We start from the raw sequence: 18,428 nt of genomic DNA, 5'->3' as shown, positions 1-18,428 counted from the left end.
AAAGAAAGTGCGGGCAAAGGCGTTCCGCCACAGCAGGCTCAAAATTGCTTCTACTGCCCGAGCCAAATCCACCATTTCCCATCCATTCGTGGGGTTGGATGCACGCCGTTTAGGGTTTTTTTCGTTTTCTTTTCCTTTCCGGTTCCTTAGGCGGGGAGAAGCCAGTCAGTCAGTCGGCCAGTCCTCCCTGCAGTCAGAGCCCCAGCGCGGGCAATCCTTGGCTCCGCCCCCCGCTCGCTTCCCTCAGGCCCCGACTCCGCCCTCAGGCCGAGTTTCTCAGTGTGGAGCGGCCAGAGCGGACAGTCGGAGGCTGCGGCGGCTGGTAACAATAATAATAAATGTTGGTATTTGTCAAGCGCTTTCTACGTGCAGAGCACTGTTCTAAGCGCAGGGGTAGATACAGGGGAAGGAGGTTGTCCCACGTGAGGCTCACAGTCTTCATCCCCATTTTACAAATGAGGGAACTGAGGCACAGAGAAGAGACTTGCCCACAGTCACCCAGCTAAAGGGCAGAGTCGGGATTCGAACCCATGACCTCTGACTCCTTAGCCCGGGTGCTTTCCACTGAGCCACGCTGCTTCTCTGAGGCCTGATGGGGGGAGAGCGGCCAGGGAAAGCCGCTGACTCACTCCAAGCCAGTCTGAGGGGCGGGCGGGGCGGGAGCTTCAGTAAGGAAATGAAAAAAAGGGGCAAAAAAATAACGTGCAAAGAAAAAAAAATAAGCATTAGCCGACAGGAACTGAAAGCGTGCACCGTTCCCCTGACGGACTGATTTGACCCCTTTGGCTTTCCGAAGTTTCCAAATGATTTTAAGGAGTTGCATTGCTCTAAAATGTGATTCAAAATTATTCCCTCACACTGCCCTCCACCCTTTTGGGGTTGGCGGGGGCCGGCGCGGGGGGGTGGGGGGACGAAGGGTGTGTGTGTGTGTGTGTGTGTGTGTGTGTGTGTGTGTGTGTGTGTGAAAAGGACAAAATCACTCGACAGCCTGATGTGATTTTAGGGAAAAAAAAAGTTTGACATAGAAACAGACAGTTCTTGTGAAGCGAGACCTGTTTGTGCGGGAGGGATGAACCGAAGGTTCGTCTGTTTCTGAAATGAAGGCCAGCGGGTGGGGCTTGTTTCCCCCCAAACCACTCGTGAAATATGTGAATTCCAACGGCTCCGTTGGGGCACTCGGATAGCTCTGTCTTGAAGGGATTCATTTCAGAGAAAGCGGGACCTGAGGGGAGGATGAGGGCTCGAGTCGGGATGTGGACCCATGGGGTCTGTAGAGGGAGAGAGGGAGAGGCGACTGTCTCTAAAGGAAAAAGATCCTTGACCTCAACTCCTGGCCGGAGTGGAGGTTAGAATCCCGTACTAGCCAGATCCGCCTCTGAAAAGTGCATTTCGAGCCCCTAGATGGATATAAGGAGAGAGAGAAAATCAACAACTCACCTGTGTTTTGTAGCAGGGTGAATGAATACTGGCATTTGAAAAGGAATTCCTGCTGTTCCCTAGGAAAGCCCTGTTTTCACTCTGTGTTGAAACCGAGGTATGGCCTCGCTTTCAGAAATTTCAAGTGTCCGTTTCACCCCAGGTTTCCGGGAGATGAGGAGAAAGCAACAGAGGAGGAAGGAGGAGACTCGAACATCCCGCCCACCGCTGCACCAACCAAACCGAGAGCCTTAACCATGGGAGTCGACCTGTCCATCGGGGAGAAAATAAAAAAAATAAGGTATCTCCTCATATCCTAAGCAAAACAAACTTGGACACACTTAGTGCTAATATCGACTGATCTGAACTCTTAAGAAACCTCTCTCACGTTTTTATCTTCGAAACGAAAAAGTATTTGGCCTTTTCCTCCCAGAATATATCCCCAGTCCATTTTCAGGGGAAAGAAATCAGCTGGTTAGGATGTTGCTCTCACTCCTTAAAATTCAGTCAGGGGAGAGACAGGAGAGACCGGGAGCTTACACTTAGGAAGAAATAATAAGGAAAATAAAAGAGACATTAAATACATAGTACTGTTAGGCTATTTAAAAGTCAATGCAGAAACTGAAGCTGACAGTAAATTTCCAAAGGAAATTTACTTCAAGTCTCCTTAAAAAGAAAGAATAAAACATCTTAGGACGAGGCTCCCTGATTTAGAACGGTTCACTCTCCTGACTATTGGGATTGGGTTTATATTCCATATGAGGTTTGGCTTTAGTTCAAGAAGAGAGACAAGAAAATGCTTGCACATCCTCGCGCGGTGTGATTCTGAAGGAGATCTGGGAAAGAATTGCTGCTGCACCTTGTGAAAACAGTGGTAGAGTCTGTGCTCATGAGCTCAACCCCAGGTCGATATTTTCAGAGACTTAACCGGCCTACTTCTGGGAGCGCCCCATCTGGCCAGCATCCAGCCAGGCAGAGGTGCGGCCTCAGACGTCAGTAGAAGCCGAGCTGATGGGAGCGTGAGGAGGGCTAGATGAAAAGATGCTGGCGGCAGCAGAAGTATGAAAGGAGGAAAGGGAAGGGTTTGGGGGTGGAGTGAGAGAGGTCTGGAGCGATTTTGAGGCCTGCCAAAGGGAAGATCAATCTCAGCAATTGTCAGAAATGAGAAGGGGGATGCTCCCCGTCACATGCCGCAGGTTGGAATCCTTGCCTGTGGAACAGCGTTTTCGTGGCTCTGTGTAAAGAGCACGGGCTTGGGAGTCAGAGGTCATGGCAGAGGTCATGGGTTCTAATCCCGACTCCGCCACTTGTCAGCTGTGTAACTTTGGGCAAGTCATTTAACTTCTCTGTGCCTCAATTATCTCATCTGTAAAATGGGCATTAAGACTGTTAGCCCCACATGGGACAACCTAATCAATTTGTATCCCCCCCAAGCACTTAGAACAGTGCTTTGCACATAGTAAGTGCTTAACAAATACCATCATCATCATCATCATCATCATCCCAAGCAAGATAATCCAGAGAAATGAAAGGCCAGAAAGTTATTCATTCTCCACCCATTGGGGGTAGGGAGAGATTCCTTGACTCCCCTTGGGGAATATTTGACATAGGCTGTTGGCCTAATTGTGGATCAGTCTACCTCTCTGGACAATACTAATGAAGGGTTTTTTTTTCCATCAGAGGACTGTCGCCTGAATTCCAAACCTCCAATTGGCTCGACATCTACCAGAATATCAGAGGACTGAAGCCGGCGGTGAGAGAAGACCTTCGCTCCGGCTCATACGGCAAGGAATGGATAAAGGCAAAACCCTCTGAGGCCCTGAACCAATGCTCCGCACTGTAAGCTAAGTCTTTGTGGCCAGGAAATCAGAGGTAAAAAAACAAATAGTTTCCATTATGCCAACAATCTCCTGCTTGGATTGATCTATCCAAGATCTTCATGGGCTGTAAAGATTCGATGGGGTTAAAAAAGGAGGATAAAAAATAACCTCTCCTGCTTATTTGTCTAGGTAAGGATTTAAGGGTCTTTAAATAAAATAGATGAGGGAAAGGAGAGATTTGCTGGATACTGAGACATTTCCTGTGCCTGATTCCCCACCTCGTGTCTCCAAAGCCTTCTATTACAGAACAGAGAGTTGTTGAGGTGCCAGAGGAGAAACATGCTTCGTGCGAAAATTCTCCAGATTTCATTTTTCTCCCCAAAGTGGTATTCAAGGCCTTCAAAAAGATGTTTGGGGGAAAAGGGAGAAATTTGCTTTCTCTATCGAATGTCTTCTTTGCCTTAAGAGAGAACATTGGCTGTGCCAAAGGAGAAATTTCCTTCAAGAAAATAATCTCCAATTTTATTTATCTAAGGAGTCTTCAAGGCCAGCAAAGATAATTTTGGACGTGAAAAAGAGGAAATTTGCTTTACACAACACATCTCCTGCTTCCTTTCTTCTTCCTTAAGTCTTTGAGGGCTGAAAAGGCAATATATGGGTTGAAAAGAAGGAGTATCTTGCTTCGTGGAAAACCTCTCCTGCTTATTTGAGATCTTCAAGGCTTCGAAAGAGAACATTTGGGGTCCTAAAGGAGGAATTGGCTTCTTGCAGATATAGGGTCTTCATGACTTGCTGTCTCCCTCCCTGGCAGGTCTCCAGGACTTGTTCACTCCCTCCATTACATGTGTTCAGGACATGCTCAATCCCTTCCTTGAAGGCCTTCAAGGCCTGCTCTCTCCCTTCCTATCAGGTCTTCAGGGCCAGCTCTCTTCCCTCCCTTACAGGTCTTCAGAGCCATCTCATTCTATCTCCTTGCAGGTCTTGAGGGCCTGCTCATTCCCTCCCTTGTAGGTCTTCATGGCCTGCTCCCTCCCTCCCTTCTAGGTCTTCAGGGCCTGCTCCCTCCCTCCCTAGCAGTTTGTCAGGGCTCACACCCCATCTCTAGTAGTTCTTCATGACCTGCTTACTCCCTCCTTATCAGGTCTTCAGGGCCAGTTCATTCTCTCCCCTTGCAGGTCTTCAGGGCCAGTTCATTCTCTCCCCTTGCAGGTCTTCAGGACCTGCTCATTCCCTCCCTTGCAGGTCTCAGGGCCTGTTTATTCCCTCCCTTGCAGGTCTTCAGGGCCTGCTAACTCCATCCCTATCAGTTTGTCAGGGCCTGCGCACTCTCCCACGTACAGGTCTTTATGGCCTGCTCACTCCCTCCCTTTCATGTCCTGAGGACGTGCTCACTCCCTTACAGATCTTCAGGGCCTGGTAACGCCCTCCTATGTAGGTCTTCAGGGCCTGTTTTCTCCCTCCCTTGCAAATCTTCATGGCCTGTTTATTCCCTCCCTTGCAGGTCTTCATGGTCTGCTCCCTCCCTCCTTAGCAGTTTGTCAGGGCCTGCCCATTCCCTTCCTAGCAGGTTTTCAGGGCCAGCTCATTCCATCCCCTGCAGGTCTTCAGGGCCGGTTCACTCCCTCCCATTCGGGTCTTCATGGCCTGCTGTCTCCCTCCCTTGCAGTTCTTCAGGACCTTCTCACTCCCTCCATTACATGTCTTCAGAGCCTGCTCATTCCCTACCTTGAAGACCTTCATGGCCTGCTCCCTCCTTCCCTTCTAGGTCTTCAGGGCCTTCTCCCTCCCTAGCAGTTTGTCAGGGCCTGCACACCCAATCTTTAGTAGTTCTTTATGGCCTGCTCACTCACTCCCTTTCAGGTCTTCAGGGCCAGTTCAATCTATCCCCTTTCAGGTCCTCAGGACCTGCTCACTCCCTCCCTTGCAGGTCTTCATGGTCTGTTTATTCTCTCCCTTGCAGGTCTTAATGGCCTGCTCACTCCCTTCCTTTAAGGCCTTCAGGGTCTGCCACTCCCTCCCTTGCAGGCCTTCAAGGCCTGCTCATTCCCCCCCTTTCTGGTCTTCAGGGCCAACTCATTCTGTCCCCTTGCAGGACTTCATGGCCTCCTCACTCCATCCCCTGCAGGTCTTCAAGGTCAGCTCATTCCCTCCCTTTCTGGTCTTCAGGGCCAACTCTATTCTGTCCCCTTGCAGGTCTTCATGGCCTCCTCACTCCATCCCCTGCAGGTCTTCAAGGCCAGCTCATTCCCTCTCTTCTAGGTTCGGGGCCTGCTCACTACCTCCCTTGCAAGGTCTTCATGGCCTGTTTTTTCCCTCCCTTGCAGGTCTTCAGGGCCTGCTCATTCCCTCCCTTGTAGCTCTTCGTGGCCTGTTTATTTCCTCCCTTGCAGGTATTCAGGGCCTGCTCCCTCCCTCCCTGTAGATCTTCATGGCCTGCTCACTCTCTCCCGTACATGTCTTCATGTCCTGTTTATTCCCTCCCTTACATGATCCTATGAGCCTGGTAACTCTCTCCCTTGCCAGGTCTTCATGGCCTCCTCACTCTCTCCCTTGCAGGTCTTCATGACTTGCTCCCTCCCTTCCTAGTAGGTCTTCATGGCCTGCTGTCTCCCTCCCAGGCAGGTCTTCAGGACCTTCTCACTCCCTCCATTGCATGTCTTTAGGGCCTGCTCAATCCCTTCCTTGAAGGCCTTCAAGGCCTGCTCACTCCCTTCCTAGCAGATCTTCAGGGTCAGCTCTTTTCCCTCCATTGCAGGTCTTCAGAGCTTTCTCATTCTATCTTCTTGCAGGTCTTCAGGCCCTGCTGACTTCCTCCCTTGTAGGTCTTCATAGCCAGCTCACTCCGTCCCTTGCAGTTCTTCGTGCCCTGCTCCCTCCCTCCCTTCTAGGTCTTCAGGGCCTGCTCCCTCCCTCCCTAGCAGTTTGTCAGGGCCCGCACACCCCATCTCTAGTAGTTCTTCATGGCCTGCTCACTCCCTCCCTTTCACGTCTTCAGGGCCAGTTCATTCTATCCCCTTGCAGGTCTTCAGGGCCTGCTCACTCCCTCCCTTACAGATCTTCAGAGCCATGTAACTCACTCCCTTGCAGGTCTTCATGGCCTATTATTCCCTCCCTGCAGGTCTTCAGGGCCTGTTTATTCCCTCCCTTGCAAGTCTTCAGAGCGTGCTCATTCTCTCCCCTTGCAGGTCTTCAGGGCCTGTTTATTCCCTCCTTGCATCTCTTCGTGGCCTGCTCACTCCCTCCCTAACATTTCTTCAGGACCTGCTCACTCCCTTCCTTGAAGGCCTTCATGTCCTGCCATTCTCTCCCTTGTGGATCTTCTTGGCCTGCAATTACCCTCCCTAGCAGGTCTTCAGGACCTCCTCGCTCCCGCCCTTGTAGATAGGTCTTCAGGGCCTGCTCATTCCCTCCCATACAGGGTTTCAGGGCCTGCTTTCTCCCTCCCTTGCAAATCTTCATGGCCTGTTTATTCCCTCCCTTATAAAAAAGTTGATATTTGTTAAGCGCTTACTATGTGCTGCGCCCTTGCAGTTTTTCATGGCCTGCTCACTCTCCCCTTTAAGGTCTTCAAGGCCTGCTCACTCCCTCCCTAGCAGTTTGTCAGGGCCTGCCCACTCCCTTCTTAGCAGGTTTTCAGGGCCAGCTCATTCCATCCCCTGCAGGTCTTCAGGGCCAGCTCATTCCATCCCCTGCAGGTCTTCAGGGCTGGTTCACTCCCTCCCATTTGGGTCTTCATGGCCTTCTCACTCCCTGCCTTGCAGGTCTTCAGGACCTTCTCACTCCCTGTATTACATGTCTTCAGAGCCTACTCATTCCCTACCCTGAAGGCCTTCATGGCCTACTCACTCCCTCCCTTCTAGGTCTTCAGGGCCTTCTCCCTCCCTAGCAGTTTGTCAGGGACTGCACACCCCATCTCTAGTAATTCTTTATGGCCTTCTCAATCCCTCCCTTTCACGTCTTCAGGGCCAGTTCAATCTATCCCGTTGCAGGTCTTCATGGCCTCCTCACTCCATCCCCTGCAGGTGTTCAAGGCCAGCTCATTCCCTCCCTTCTAGGTTCAGGGCCTGCTCACTCCCTCCCTTGCAAGGTCTTCATGGCCTGTTTTTTCCCTCCCTTGCAGGTCTTCGGGGCATGCTCATTCCCTCCCTTGTAGCTCTTCGTGGCCTGTTTATTTTCTCTCTTCCAGATCTTCAGGGCCTGCCCCCTCCCTCCCTGTAGATCTTCATGGCCCGCTCGCTCTCTCCCATACAGGTCTTCATGGCCTCTTGATTTCCTTCCTTAAAGATCTTATAAGCCTGATAACTCTCTCCCTTGCCAGCTCTTCAGGGCCTCCTTACTCCCTCCCTTGCAGTTCTTCATGGCCTCCTCACTCCCTCCCTTGCAGGTCTTCAGGGCCTGCTCCCTCCCTCCCTTGCAGGTCTTCATGACTTGCTCCCTTCCTCCCTAGTAAGTCTAAATGCCCTGCTGTCTCCCTCCCAGGCAGGTCTTGAGAGTCAACTCATTCTGTCCCCTTGCAGGTCTTCATGGCCTCCTCACTCCATCCCCTGCAGGTCTCCAAGGCCAACTCATTCCCTCCCTCACTGGTCTTCAGGGTCTGCTCACTCCCTCCTTTGCAGGTCTTCCTGGTCTGCTGACTCCCTCTCTTGCAGGTCTTCGTAGCCTGCCCTCTATCTCCCTCAGAGGTCTTCAGGGCCTGTTCACTCCTTCCCTTGCTGGTCTTCAAGACTTGCTCATTTCATCTTAATAGTGGGGGAGGAGGGCGGTGCAGCTTCACTGTAGTCGGGGGGGCGCCCATATTGTTCTTGTCTGTCTGTGTCCCCTGATTAGACCGTAAGCCCATCAGAGGGCAGGGACTGTCTCTATCTGTTGCCAATTTGTACATTCCAAGTGCCTAGTACAGGGCTCTGCTCATAGTAAGCGCTCAATAAATAAATACTATTGAATGAATCTCCTATTCATTACTCCACCTCAGGCCTCCAAGGCCTTTGAACTGAGCATGAATGAGCGAACGTTTGAGGTATAAAAGGGGAAATTTGCTTCATGCAAAAATCTCCAGCTTAGATTTCTCTCCCTAAGATCTTCAAGGCCAGCAAAGAGACTATTTAAGGTCAGAAAGGAGAAAATTGCTTACTGAAAACCATCTCCAGCTTTTCTTTCTCTACCTAAGGTCTTGGAGGCCTTAAAAGAGGGTACTTGAGCTGAAAACAGAGAAAGTTAGTTTCATGTATGCAATCTCCAGTTTAGGTTTCTCGGAGGTCTTCAAGGTCTCCGAAGAGACTATTTCAAGTGGAAGAGGAGAAATTGGCTTTATGTAAACCATTTCCTACTAGCAGTTTTCTAACTAAAAGTCTTCAAGGCCTGAATATATATGGCATTTGAAAAGGACAATTTTGCTTCTTGCAAAAACCGCCAGCTCATTTGTCCACCTTAAGGTTATAAGGCCTTCAGAGGTAACCTAGCAGGTGAAAAATGATCAATTGGCTTCATGCCCCCCATTATCCACCTTTGAGTACTGGAAGGTCTTCAAAGCCTAGAAAGAGAATGATTTAGGTGACAAGGGAGAAATTTTCTTCATGTCATAGATACTTCTCGAGTTCGTTTCTCCACTTGAAGCCTTCAAGCCTTTTGAACGGAGAATGAAAAGAGAATAGTTGAGGGTTAAAAGGAGAAATTTGCTTCATACAAACCACTTCCAACTTGTATTTCTCTGGCTATGGCCTTCAAGGCCAGGAAAGAGAATATTTGCAGTGTAAAAGAAGCAATTTGCTTCACGTGAACAAACTCCAGGTTTTGTCTGTCTAAGGCCTTCGGGGCCTCCCAAGAGAAAATTTGAGGTGAAAAAGCAGAAATTTGTTCGATCCAAACAGTCTCCTGCTTTCTTTCTCTATGAAAGGTCTTCAAGACCTGAGAAGATAGTATATGGCATTAAAAAAGGAGAACTTTGCTTCATGCAAAAACTGTCCTGCTTATTGTTCAATCCGAGGTCTTCAAGGCCATCAAAGGGAATATATGAGTTGAAAAAGGATGAATTTGCTTCCTGTAAACCATCTCCAGCTCTTATGTCCCCATACAAGGTGTTCAAGGCCTTAAAAGAGATTTTTTTAGGTGAAAAAAGAGAAATTTGCTTCATGCAAATACACTTCCTGTTCATTCCCCCACCTCAGGCCTTCAAGGCCTTTGAATTGAGAGTGACTAGAGGATATGTGAGGTGTGAAAGGAGGAGTTGGCTTCACGCAAAGCATCTCCAGCTTGTATTTCTCTATACAGGGACTTCAAGGCCTAAAAAGAAAGTATTTAAGGTGCAATAGCAGAACTGTATCTTGCTTTGCAAATGTCTTCAAGGCCTCCAAAGAGAATATTTCAGGTGGTACAAAGAGAAATTTGCTTTATGCAAACAATCTCCAGCTTTTATGTCTTTTTCTAAGGTGTTCAAGGCCGTGAAAGAGAACATTTGCGATGAAAGTGGAGAAGTTAGCTTTCTGCATACATTCTCCAGGCTTTATTTCTCCAAGGTCTTCAAGGCCACAAAAGAAAGTATTTAAGGGTTAGGAAGATTAATTTGGTTTAGGTACACCTCCTACCACTTTGGTATCTCTACCAAACGTCTTCCGGAGCCAAAAAGAGAATATCTGTGTCCAAAAAGTACAAATTTTCTTCCTGCAAACCATTTCCTGCTCTTGCTTCTCTTCATAAGGGCTGGAAAGACTAATATATGAGATTAAATAAGGAAAGCTTTGCCTCCTAGAAAAACTCACCTCATCATTTTTCTATCTGAGGTCTTCATGACCTGAAGAGAAAATATATGAAGGGGAAAAGGAGAAGTCTGCTTCACGCAGAAACATCTCCTATGTGTTACTCCCCTTAGGCCTTCAAGGCCTTTTCCAAGACAATTCATTGAGAATCTTGGTGGTGGAAAGGAGAAATTTGCTTCATGCCAAAAAATCTTGTTTTATTTCTCTACCTCAGGTCTTCAGGGCCTGAAAAGAGAAGATTAGAAGTGAGAAAGGAGAAGCCCGCTTCACGCAGAAATATCTCCTGTGCGTTATTCCACTTGAGGCCTTCAAGACCTATGAATCGAGAGTGATACACTTTCTATGCATTCCCCCACCTCAGGCCTTCAAGGCCTTTGAATTGAGAGTGACTAGAGGGTATGTAAAATGTGCAAGAAGAGAAGTTGGCTTCACACGAACCATCTTCAGCTTGTATTTCTCTATACAGGGACTTCAAGGCCTTTAAAGAAGGGCTTGCGGTGCAACAGGGGAAATTTGCTTCTTTGCTTCACGTGAACCACCAGTAGCCATGATTTATCTTGCCAAGGTCTTCAAGGCCTTCAAAGAGAATATTTGAGGTGGAATAAAGAGAAATTTGCCTCATGCAAACAATCTCCAGTTTTTATGTCCTTTCTTGAGGTGTTCAAGGCCATGAAAGAGAACATTTGCGGTGAAAGTGGAGAAATTAGCTTTCTGTGTACAGTCTCCAGGCTTGATTTCTCTAAGGTTTTCAAGAGCTCCAAAGAAAGTATTTTAGGCTTCAAAGGAGAAATTTGCATCTTGAAAACAAGCTCCTTTTTTCACTTATCATCTCAAAGACCTGAAAAGAGAAAATTTGAGACAGAAGAGGAGAAATTTCTTTCAGGCAAACAATCTCCTACTTTTCTTTCCCTCCTTGAGGTCTTCAAGGCTTCAGAATAAAATATTTAGGGCTTAAAAAGAGAAATTGGCTTCATTTAAGCCATCTCCCACTTTGGTTTCTCTACTGAAGGTCTTCAAGACCCAAAAAGACAATATCTGTGTCCAAAAAATACAAAGTTTTTTCCTGCAGTCCACCTCCTGTTTTGGTTTCTCTTCCTAAGGGCTGGAAAGACTAATAGAGTTAAAGAAGAAAAATTTGCCTCCTAGAATAACTCACCTCATCATTTTTCTACCTAAGGTCTTCAAGACCTGAAAAGAAAATATACGAAGTGTAAAGGAGAAGTCTGCTTCAGGCAGAAATGTCTCCTGTGCATTACTCCACTTGAAGCCTGCAAGGCCTTTTGGCCTTTTAGAAGACAATTCATCAGGAATGATGGTGGTGGAAAGGAGAAATTTGCTTCATGCAAAAAAAAAATCTTTTATTTCTCTACCTAAGGTCTTCAGAGCCTGAAAAGAGAAGATGTGAAGTGAAAAAGGAGAAGTCCACTTCACGCAGATATATCTCTTGTGTTTTACTCCACTTGAGGCCTTCAAGGCCTGTGAATGGAGAAGATCTGAGGTGAAAAAAAGGAGAAATTTGCTTCATGCAAACAATCTTCTGCTTTCGTATTTCTCCCTAAGTTCTTCAAGACCTGAAAAGAGAATGTTTCTTTTGAAAAAGGAGTTTTCTGGATGCCATCTCCTGCTACTTTTTCTCTCCCTAATGTCTTCAAGACCTTAAAAGAGAGTATTTCCAGTGGTCACCAGGAGAAATTTACTTCATGCGGATACTCCTTCCTCTGCATTACTCCACCCCAGCCTTCAAGACCTTTTAATTGAGAATGAAAAGAGAATCTCTGAGGTGCAAAAGGAGGAATTTGCTTCATGCCAACCTTGTCTAGCCTTTCCTTCTCTGTCTTAGGTCTTCAAGGCCTCAGAAGAGACTCTTTAAGGTGAAGGAGAAATTTGCTTTATACAAACCATTTCCAGCTTTTCCTACTTTTTCTAAGGCGTTCAAGGCCCTGAAAGAGAACTTTTGCAGTGTAAATGGAGAAATTGCCCTCATCTGTGCAACTCCAGCTTTTAGTTCTCTGAGGCCTTCAAGGCTGCCGTAACAAATATTTGAGGCTTAAATGGAGGAATTGTCCTTATGAAAATCATGTTCTTCTTTCATGTGTCCACCTGAGGTCTCCAAGGCATGGAAAAAGAATACTTGAGGCCTAAAAAGGAGAAATTTGCTTCATGCAAACAAATCTCCTACTTTTATTTCTCTACCTAAGGTTTTCAAGGCCTCGAACACAAACATTTATGGCTTAAAAGGAGAAATTTGTGTCAAGAAAACCAGCTCCCGCTTTCATTTCTCTCCCTAAAGACCTGAACAGAGAATATTTAAGGTGGAAGAGAGGAAATTTGCTTCATGCAAACAATCTCCTATTATTTGATTTCTCTTCCCAAGCTCTTCGAGGCCTGAAAAGAGACACTTTGAATTTGAAAAGAAGACATTTGCTCCCTGTAAGCCACCTCCCACTTTGGTTTCTCTACCACAGGTCTTCAAGACCTGAAAAGAGACTCTCTGTGTCCAAAGGTACATGTTTTCTTCTTGCAAACCATCTCCTGCTTTTATTTCTCTACCTAAGGGCCGGAAAGAGTTATATGTAGGGTTAAAGAAGGAAAAATCTGCCTCCGAGAAAAACTCACCTCATCATTTTTCTACCTATGGTCTTCAAAGACCTGAAGAGAAAATATACGAAGCAGAAAAGATGTCTGTTTCAAGCAGAAACATCTCCTGTGCCTCACTGCACTTGAGGCTTTCAAGGCCTTTTAGAAGACAATTCATCGAGAATGTTGGTGGTGGAAAGGAGAAATTTGCCTCATGCAAAAAAAAAAATCTCCCTTAATTTCTCTACCTCAGGTCTTGAGGGCCTGAAAAGGAAGATTGGAAGTGAGAAAGGAGAGAGAAGCCTGCTTCCTGCAGAAACGTCTCCTGTGCCTTACTCTATTTGAGGCCTTCAGGGCCTTCTAGAAGGCAATGCATTGAGAATGTTGGTGGTGGAAAGGAGAAATTTGCCTCAAGAAAAAAAATCTCCCTTAATTTCTCTACCTCAGGTCTTCAGGGCCTGAAAAGGAAGTTTTGAAGTGAGAAAAGAGAAGGCTGCTTTATGCGAGAACATCTCTTTTGCATTACTCCACTTGAGGCCTTCAAGACCTATGAATCGAGAATATCTGAGGTGACCAGAGGAGAAATTTGCTTCAGGCAAACAATCCTGTGCTTTTGTATTTTTCCACTGGGTCTTCAAGATCTGAAAAGAAAATGTTTGCGTTGCAAATGGAGTTTTCTGGTTGCCATCTCCCGCTATTCTATGTTTCCCTAAGGTCTTCACGACCTTAAAAGAGACTATTTCCAGTGGTCCAAAGGAGATGTTTGCTTCATGCGGATACTACTTGTGCATTACTCCACCTCAGGCCTTCAAGGCCTTTTAATGGAGAATGAATAGTGAATCTCTGAGGTGCAAAGGAGGATTTGCTTCATGCAAATCGTGTCCAGCTCTTCCTTCTGTGTCTAAGGCCTTCAAGGCCTCAGAATAGACTATTTGAGGGAAAGAAGGAGAAATTTGCTTCATGCAAACAATCTCCCACTTTTTGTTCTCTCCCTATTGTCTTCTAGGCCTTTAAAGAGAATCTTGGAGGTGAAGATGGAGAACCTTGCTTCATGCACAACCATCTCCTACCTTCTTTTCTCTCCCTCAGGTCTTCAAGACCTGAAAGGAGAGTCTTTGAGGTTTAAGAGGTGAAATTTGCTTCATGCATACCATCTCCCACTTTCACCTCTCAAACTGAGGTGTTCACGTCCTGAAAAGAGAATATCTGTGGGGAACTAGGACAGGTGTTGTTCATGCAAACAATCCCGTTTCTTCTTCTCCACCTGAGGGCTTGGAAAAACCAATAGATGGGGTTAAAAAATGGAGAAATTTGCTACGTGCAAATGATCTAAGGTCCTCAAGGCCGAAAGAGAAAATATGTGACCTGGAAAAGGAGGCATTGGCTCCATGCAGATACATCTCCTGTGCATTAGTCCATTTCAGGCCTTCAAGGCCTATTAAGAAAGAACAAAGAGGGAATATTTCATTTGAAAAAGGAGGAATTTATATCATGTACACTGTCTCCTGCATATGTTTCTCTACCCTGAGGTCTTCAAGGCCAGAAAAGGGACTGTTTGGGTTGAAAAAGAGAAATTCTACTTCACTGAACAAATCTCATTTTCATTACGCCCTCCCCCCACCCCCTGCTTCGCTTTTAGAGTGCTTTAATTGAGAATGAGGAGGGAATATCGAATGGGCAAGGGAAAGTATTTGTTTCATGGCAGAAAATATCCCCTTATTTCTTTACCTCTGGTTTTCAAGGCCTGCAAAGAGAGAATGCATATGAGCTGGCAAAGGAGAGGTTTGGCATCATGCAAAAAGCGTTACCATTTGTTATGCCACCTAAGACCTTGGAGGCCTTTAATTGAGAATTTAGAAGAGAAAATATAAAAGGTGGAAAAGGAGAAACATACTTCATGCAAACAGTTTCCTGTTTGAATTTGTCTACCTAAGGTCTTCAAGACATGACAGGAGGCTATACGAGATTGAAAAAGAAGACATTTGCTTCCTGCAAAAACTCACCTGCTCATCTTTTCCCTTAAGGTCTTCAAGGCCTGAAGAGAAAATAGATGAGCTGGAAAGGGAGAAGTGTGCTTGATGCAGACACATCTCCTGGGCATTGGTCCACCTGAGGCCTCAAGGCCTTTGAGGTGAGAGTGAGTTGAGATTATGTGAGGTGAAACAGGAGAGATTTGCTTCATGCCAACAACCTCCTGCTTTCACTTCTCTACCGCAGGTCTTCAAGACTTGAAAAGAGAATATCGGAGGGGGAAGAAGAGAAATTTGTTTTACGCAAAAACTCTCTCGTCTGTGTGTCTGCCTAAGATCTACAAGACCTGAAGAGAAAATCAATATATGAGCTGGAAAGGGAGAAATGTAACTTCCTACAATAATGTCTCCTGAACCTAAGTCTACCTGCAACCTTGCAGACCTTTGAATTGAGAATGAATAAGGAATACTTGAGGTGGAACAGGAGAAATGGGCTTCACGCCCAAAACCTCCTGCATTGATTTCTCTCTTGGTAAGGTCTTTAAGGCCTCAGAAGAGAAGGTATGAGATGCAAAGGGAGAAATTTGTGTCCTGAAAACTCTCTCTCACATTTTTTTTCTCCACCTCAGGCTTTTCAAGGCTTTTGAAGTGAGGGTGAATCAAGATTATCCAAAGTGAGAAAGGAGAAATTTCCAAGGAGCAAAACCCCTCCAGCTTTGATTTTGCTAGCTCTGGTTTTCAATGCCTGAAAAGACTATTTAAAGTGAAAGAGGAGAAATTTGCTGCATGTAAAAATGATCACGCAAATTTCTCTGCCTCAGGTCTTCAAGAACTGAAAAGACACTAACTGGGGTCGAAAAGGAGAAATTTGCTGCATGCAGACTCTAAGACCTGCAATGAGAACATTTGAGGAGTGAAAGAGATAGGGCCCAACTGCCAATTTCCTCTCTCTTTACTTTTTCAACCTCATCCTTAAAGTCCTTGTCTTCTTTGACAGAGAAAGTATGATCAACTCAGTGTGAAAAGGAGAAGTTTTCTTGCTGCAAAATTTTCCCCTTTATTTTGCCACCAATGGCTTTGCCTTCCCAAACCTTTTTATTAGGAGAGAAAATAAAATATTTGGGACAAAAGGACAAGGTAAAACTTGCTACATGCAAACAACCCTCCTTCTAATTATACCCCCTCAGGACTTCAAGGCGCTTTCATTTTAGAGTTGAGGTGGAAAAGAAGGCAGGTGCTTCATGCCAGTCAATCGGGAATCTCTTCTGGATCCCAGGCTGTGCCTCGAACCTCTGTTCCAAGGTATTGGAGGGCGATCAATGAACATTTGAGGTGGAGGAGGAAGAGGAGGAATTTTCGCATCGTGCCAAATTACTGAAAAACTTAGCTTCATGTAAAACAGCCTCTCTTGTGATGACCTCCTGCCTTGGGTCTTCAAGACCCAGGGGCAAGTAGGGTGAAAGTAGCTTCATGCCCAAATCTCTTGTTGGATCCATCACATCCCATCTGGCTACTCTGGTCTTTGTGGTGGTTGGTGGAGGCTGGGCTGGGGGCCAGGGGAGGCGGTGCTGGGGCTGAGGTGCGGGGGAGGGGTGGGCGGCGAGCCGGGGAGGGAAACCCCAAAGAAACTTTGCAGGGGGAAATGGGAGGCGATTCCCTCCTTGCAGAATCTCCTGAAAAACATAGTCTGGTTGTCCAAGAAATCCCTAGTTGGCCCTTCAGGGCTGCATTTCTAGACCAAGAGGTTATCATCCTCATCGACAATCTGGGCTACCTCTCTTGTGAGCCTTCCTTTTTTCAGAGAGGTTAGAGCTGCTCCAATTGGACCGTGTCGGCTCATTTTCCATGTTAAGAAGTTGTCCGGTCCTATCTGGAGATAACTTTCACAATTCTATAGTGTTTTGTCAGGATTTCAATTTCTAAGCTGTTTGACACAAGCCCGACAGAGATAACTCCTTGTCCTTCTCTAAATCCTGGTTGGCCAACTCAGTGTTCAATGGAATGTTCTTTTTCTTTCACTCAACTGATATAAAACAACTAAAGGATTTGTGCAGCACATCACACCAGCATTTTAAAAGTCAATAACATATAAAATTGACATATAAATTTATACAACACTCATTCCATTGAACTTAGACATCTGGGATATCTTGGGATTCAAAAGCAAAACAAAAGAAAACTACCATACATTGGAAGACCTAAAACAGTGAGGTTTATCTCTCTGCCCTTTCTAACGTGATTAGAAGAATGGCTTTATGAACGCAAACTGATGATAACACTATAGACCTACCTAAAAACTTTGAGAGAAAATTCCATCCAACTTCAAAGCAATTTCACTTCCTATGCTTTGTTTAAGAACGTCTGACGCACTGAGTATTTTGTCCTCAAAGTTTTCAATCTGTACAGCTTTGGGAGGCTGCCACTTTGGACTGGATCTTTCCTGGATGAGGTAGGCCCCGGTAGAAGCAGAGGTAGGCGCGGGTCAGAAGGGAGAAATTTTCTAATTCCCAGCAAGGGTGGTGGTGGGGAGGGGAGGCATTCAAGGGATATCCTCAGGGTGGCCCTGGGAGCCGGCAAGTGTTGCCTCGATGGCTGTCAGTGCATTTCCTCCTGCCTTAGCTTTTCTACTTCAAAATCTGCAGGTAGGATTTTTGTTCCCCACACGCAACAAGGAGAGAATCGGCGTTCCTAAATCTGGGGAAGAAATGAGGCGAAGGGGCAGCGGAGTAAGAAGAATTCACACGATGGTGCCTCCCATCGGAGTCATGGGCACTGCCCCTGCAGCCCCTTATTGCAGCGGGGGGAAGCAGGGGCAGTCTGGTGAGAGGGGGGCAGGGGTGGAAGGAGGTGGCAGCCGAGGCCTGCCTGAGGAGGGCAGATGGAGGGTCTAAGGCCACTGCGGCACTGCCACTAGGTGGGAGTCCCACTGCAGGGCGCATAGTGACAATGCAGGGGAGGGAACGGCAGGGAAGAGGGGATTGCTGGGGACCCCTTCTGTATCTTCTCCTCTCTCCACCTCCCTTTTTCTCCAGCCACCTCCATTTCTCCTCCTTCCCGTTCTTCCCCAAAATAAAAGGAATAACTATTGTTTCAACAGCACCCCTAAATTTGAGGATCCAAGGCCTCCAGTCAAGCCACCTCTAACGTCATTCTGGACGCTGAACATCCCGAGGGAAACCATCCTGAAGCACTGCTGCCTCCACTCTAAGGACCCCAGCCCTCCAGTCAAGCCAGCTCCAGCTTCTTCCTGGACTCACAACACCCTGATGGAAACCCTCCTGAAGCACTCCTGACTCCATCCCAACCCCAAACAACCCCAGACCCAGGCCACAAGATGTCTTCTGAGCTTGGGGTTGTCTCTGACCTCCCTGTCCACTTCTCCACCTCCAACCCTCCCACCCTCCCGTCCCCCCACCCCACACACAATCCTGATCGCCCTGTCCTCCTCCCCACCCAAACCCTAGCCACCTCTCCCCCATTAAACATCCCCCCACACTACCCCTGCCAGCTATTCAGAAGTAAGCTTTTCTTCCCCAGAACACTTGGTTAGTGATTAAATGATGTTAAAATCCCATCTCACATCTGATGGTCTTTTTTGGTTTGTGGATTGGGTCTTTGTATGCTTCAAAGAGATGAATCTCCTGTGCAGACACCAAGACAGATGTTCATAGCTGATGAGTAAAACTCCTCTTTGTACAAAGGCTAGTGAAGGTGGCAGCCCTGCCTGAGGGCTTTCCAGTAAGCAGCTGGGTGGGAACTCTTAAGCCAGCCAAAGGTGTGTCAGTTCTGCGGGGAAAGTAGAAGGGTGATCCATGGCACTGGATGTCCCCTCTTCCTTAGAAGTTTCTTTCTCTCTTGCACTCTTTCTCTCCCCTAGCTCCCAGGAGACCTGA

General features: G+C 46.8%; 1 protein-coding gene across 1 annotated transcript in view; it reads left to right on the top strand.

Annotated features, from left to right (window-relative positions):
- LOC120638355 overlaps window positions 1-18,109 on the top strand; it is a 30,888-nt gene extending 12,779 nt beyond the window's left edge. The window contains exons 2-5 of the mRNA XM_039911960.1: window positions 151-322; window positions 1,580-1,717; window positions 3,097-3,255; window positions 17,633-18,109. Coding sequence (XP_039767894.1) covers window positions 151-322; window positions 1,580-1,717; window positions 3,097-3,255; window positions 17,633-17,828 — 665 coding nt within the window. The 3' untranslated portion in view covers window positions 17,829-18,109. The remainder of the gene's footprint in view (window positions 1-150; window positions 323-1,579; window positions 1,718-3,096; window positions 3,256-17,632) is intronic.
- Window positions 18,110-18,428: the final 319 nt, after the last annotated feature.

The sequence above is a fragment of the Ornithorhynchus anatinus genome, chromosome 4, assembly GCF_004115215.2.
Source record: "Ornithorhynchus anatinus isolate Pmale09 chromosome 4, mOrnAna1.pri.v4, whole genome shotgun sequence".
Lineage (NCBI taxonomy): Eukaryota > Metazoa > Chordata > Mammalia > Monotremata > Ornithorhynchidae > Ornithorhynchus > Ornithorhynchus anatinus.
The sequence above is the reverse complement of the archived record's forward strand: the minus strand, read 5'-3'. Positions and strand labels throughout refer to the sequence as shown.